Here is a 4,041-nt window from a genome sequence, read left to right on the forward strand (position 1 = left end):
TTTTTTTGAGAAGGAGTCTCGCGCTGTTGCCCAGGCTGGAGTGCAGTGGCGTGATCACTGCAAGCTCCGCCTCCCGGGTTCACTCCATTCTCCTGCCTCAGCCTCCCAAGTAGCTGGGACTACAGGTGCCCGCCACCTCGCCCGGCTAATTTTTTGTATTTTTTTAGTAGAGACGGGGTTTCACCTTGTTAGCCAGGATGGTCTCCATCTCCTGACCTCATGATCCACCCACCTCGGCCTCCCAAAGTGCTGGGATTACAGGTGTGAGCCACCACGCCCAGCCGGTAGAAGGCATTTCAATAGCAGTAAGTGACTAGATTTTCTATTTTGTATATCCAATATAACCATAATAAAAGTAACATACCAACAAGCGAGATAAACTTGGATCTCCTCCAAGTCCACACCAGGTTCCCTAACAACTGGTTCACAGGAGACAACAGAATAGTATCATTCTGACTGAACTTCCCTTGTTAAGAAGGTGGCAGATGCAGACACATGTGCACAGGAAAGAGAGTGTGGATCTCCAAAGTGTGATATCCCATTCTCATTAGGTAAGAAGACAGCAAGCAGGATAATGAAGGAGCATCAGGTTTAAGCTGTCCCCTAAATGAGATTTCTAGTTGATCTGTCCCTGCCCCAGTCCCTGCCAGCCAAAACACAGGACAGACACCATGAAGACTGTCACTAGTGGTCCATGACTCCCATTTCAGCAGAATGACTGCTGAACCAAGGGATTCCCCCAGCTAGGCTCCTCGCAGATGAGAAATGCAACAGGATTACAAAAGAACCTGCAATTCTGCTTTAAGCAGCCAGCTACACTGTATGAAAAAGGATTACAGGAAAGAGCCCTCAGGGACTGAACACATCTCCCATTCCCACCCGTCACTGAAACTAGGGAAAAGTTATTAAACCACAGGAGATAGAGTGTGATCCACAGCAATCAAGTCCTGCCTGCAGCTGTGAATGCAGACAAATTGGAGATGAGTCCCTGCAGCTCCTTCGTGCATGAACGCGCACACACACACTTACAGGGAAATGCTCTACTGCAGTAATGAGTGACAGTAAAGAGCCACAAAGGCAAGGCAGAGTCAGAGATCCTCCCCAGCAGCCCCACCAGAACCCCTGCATTGTTGGTTGTTCTAGGTCTGGAGACTCCTCCCTGGTTTTGTTCTTCAGTTGAATTAGGAGTCTCTTAAAGACATCCCAAATTGCCTCATTTTATGCAGTTTCTCTGAAGCAAGAAAATAAGCAGTTGGGGGAGGTGAAACTTACGTAAGATTCAAGGTACACAGGGCTTTCCTGGTCCGGGCTCTTCTGCCTGAAAGAGGAGCCCCATGGGGCTGGGCTGAGAGAAATGAAGCAGATTGGAGTCTCCCTAAGAGCTCTGGGCAACACTTCCACCTTTTACCATAGCTTTTACAAGAGGAAGAAAACAGGCTGGGTTGCAGGCCCTAGAGAAGCAGAGACCCCTTTGTGACCTGATTCAGAGACAGCTGCTCTTGGATTTTATAAGTATTCATCCCTGAGACCAGGCTCAGCTCCGTATTAGGAGACAGCTTCTATGACTAAATTGCTAGTTAAAATGAGTTCACACTGATAGCCTAGGAGGCTGGGCATACTTGGGTACACTGACAGTCTCCATCCGTGGATCCTTCTCTCATCATTCTACTGAGACCCTGATGAAGGCTAACCAAATGCAGTTGCTGAGTCAGGAGGGCGCAGACTTGACTTACCCCTCAAACACCAAATTGTCTCCTTTGCCAGAAAACAGGCTTCTCATTCCACCAAATACTACCCTAAATGCCAGCCCCTGTAGTGTGTCCTACAAAGGGGCTGTGCACTTTCCCCAGAAAAAACAAGCTAACCACAATTCCTCACGTTGGCATAGCCTTCAGATCACAAACTCCCAGGGGATGGCTTGGATTACAGCTTTCAGATTTAGAAATGCTCGGGGTGGGAGGAGTAGTATGAACCCTAGACCTCAGTGAAAAGAGGGCAAAGAAAACCTCTCTTCCCACATTAGAGCTGAAAGAGGAGGTTGATGAGTTTTTTTCTTTTCTTTCTGAAAGACTGCCATCATCGGAGTCACAACCAGCTGAGGGACTGGAAATCACTTTGGTTCATCTGCAGCCCCCAGACTAGCTGAATTTTCCAGGATAAAATTAGTGAACATGGCAACCAAGACAACACAGCAGTTGGCACTAATTAGCTCCCTGGGTGACAACTTTTGGTAGGAGTCAGTAGAGATCTTCATTTTTACTATCTAAACTGGAACCTAGGCTCCAGGGTCCTATTCCTTCAGTAATCTAATGTCTTTGGGAATTCTTCTGCTAAATTTCTGTAATATTCTAATGGAGGAGGAAAAAAAACAGTAAGATACTAGCTAATATAGATTGAGTGCCAGGTCCTGTTTGAAGTATTTGGCATATATTATCTCATTTAATTATTACAACAACCAATATTATCCCCATTTTACAGATAAAAAATGAAGCAAAGGTTTTGTACTTTGCCTAAGGCTACATCACAGGTAAGTTGCAGACCTACATACATATCTGACATGTAGCAGAGGAGTTAGGTTCAACACAACGACGTGGGTACTAGGAAAGAGGTTGCAGAGGGCAAGCCTGTGATGCCAGTAACCAGACTGACTTCACTTGGGAAGGCTGATCCTTGTTTCTGGAGATGAGACTGTGCCTACAAATAGACAATAGGAGATGTCTTTCCAAAGTCTCTGCTTTGGCCCCCTACTCCCCCACCCCAGGAACAGTGTTCTTTGAAAACAGTAAATCAGTTAATGGACTGGGTCTGGCCACGATGAACACCACAGAGCCTGCTAGAAGACCTAGTTCGTAACAAGCACTGCAGAGGGAGGTCTATTCTTGAAGGGGAAATTTCCCCAGGAGCTGGCAGGGGCTTCTAAATACCCGAAAAGATCCCTCTAACGTTCCTGACTGAATGAGTGGAGGGCAGGATACCACCTTTCTAAAAGGGGCATAGTGGCCCTCCCCAGGGGCCAGGGACGGAGTTCTTGTTAGATGCTACGTAAGGAACGTGAGTGCCTTACATCTGCAGGAGAGAAAGGACAGAAGCGAAGTGAGGGGGTAAGGGGAGCCAGACAGATGAAGGGGGCAGTATCCCAAGGGGATGACGAGAGCTCAGCATCCCCACTTCCCGACTCTACAGCCGATTCCAGTTACCCCCAAAAGCACCGTTCACAGTAGGGAGACTGAAAGCACCCCGTCTTCCAATCGTTTCCCAGCGCCCGGAGGTGAGAGCTTTCCTAGGAGGGCAGTGGTGCGCCCCTGGAGGGTTCTTCGCGGCCACGGTCTGCCTCACTCTCCCTCGCCTCCCTGGCATCCCAAGCCTCAGCCCCCTCCCCGCCGCAGCTCTGCCGAAACCCCCGGGGGCGCGCCGCTCACCTCGCTCATCTCCGCAGCTGGACAGGGCGCTCCAGGCGCGGCACGCACAGGTGAGGCGAGGGTCCCTCGGGGCTCCGCGGGCGACAGCTGAGAGTTGCCGGGCTCTGCGACAGGGGTTACGGCTCACCAGGAGAGGCGAGTTAGTGCAGAGAGCCGCTGCTCTGGTGCTGGCACCCGGGATTCTCCGTCGCCCGGCTCTGGCCAGGCGACCCTCTTCGACCCGTCCTGTCAGAGCCTCTCGGCGCGCCGCCTCCGGCCCCATCTTTTATACTCAGCTCGGTACCCGCCTCCAGCCGGACCAATAGAAGCTCCTCCTACCGTAGCATGACAGCCTCTTGCATCCAATGCTGGCAGGTTTAGAGGTCTGCTGCATTTCCAAACTAGGGTAAGACAGAGAGCGGGAAGGAGGGGGAGACCATCGGGGATCTGCGGACGGAAAATGAACCAGGGGGAGCAAAAAAAGAGAGGAAGGAAGGAGATGTACACGAAGAAAGCAAGGGGGGGAGTGGAATGGAAGGAGTGTGTGAGTCTGAGAAAGAGAAGAGCTGGAAGGAAATTAAGAGGGTACACGGAAAGCAGGAAACAGTGAATGAAAGGGGTAAAGCCAAGAGATGTTGCAGAT

At 50.3% G+C, this 4,041-nt stretch overlaps 1 protein-coding gene across 1 annotated transcript in view; it reads right to left on the reverse strand.

Moving 5' to 3' along the window:
- Positions 1–3,677, reverse strand: part of PCP4L1 (Purkinje cell protein 4 like 1) — a 31,301-nt gene extending 27,624 nt beyond the window's left edge. Inside the window, exon 1 of the mRNA XM_011976030.1 lies at positions 3,420–3,677. Within this exon, the coding sequence (XP_011831420.1) occupies positions 3,420–3,428 (9 nt within the window). The 5' untranslated portion in view covers positions 3,429–3,677. The remainder of the gene's footprint in view (positions 1–3,419) is intronic.
- Positions 3,678–4,041: the final 364 nt, after the last annotated feature.

The sequence above is a fragment of the Mandrillus leucophaeus genome, unplaced genomic scaffold (genome assembly GCF_000951045.1).
Source record: "Mandrillus leucophaeus isolate KB7577 unplaced genomic scaffold, Mleu.le_1.0 Scaffold1014, whole genome shotgun sequence".
Classification (NCBI taxonomy): Eukaryota; Metazoa; Chordata; class Mammalia; order Primates; family Cercopithecidae; genus Mandrillus; species Mandrillus leucophaeus.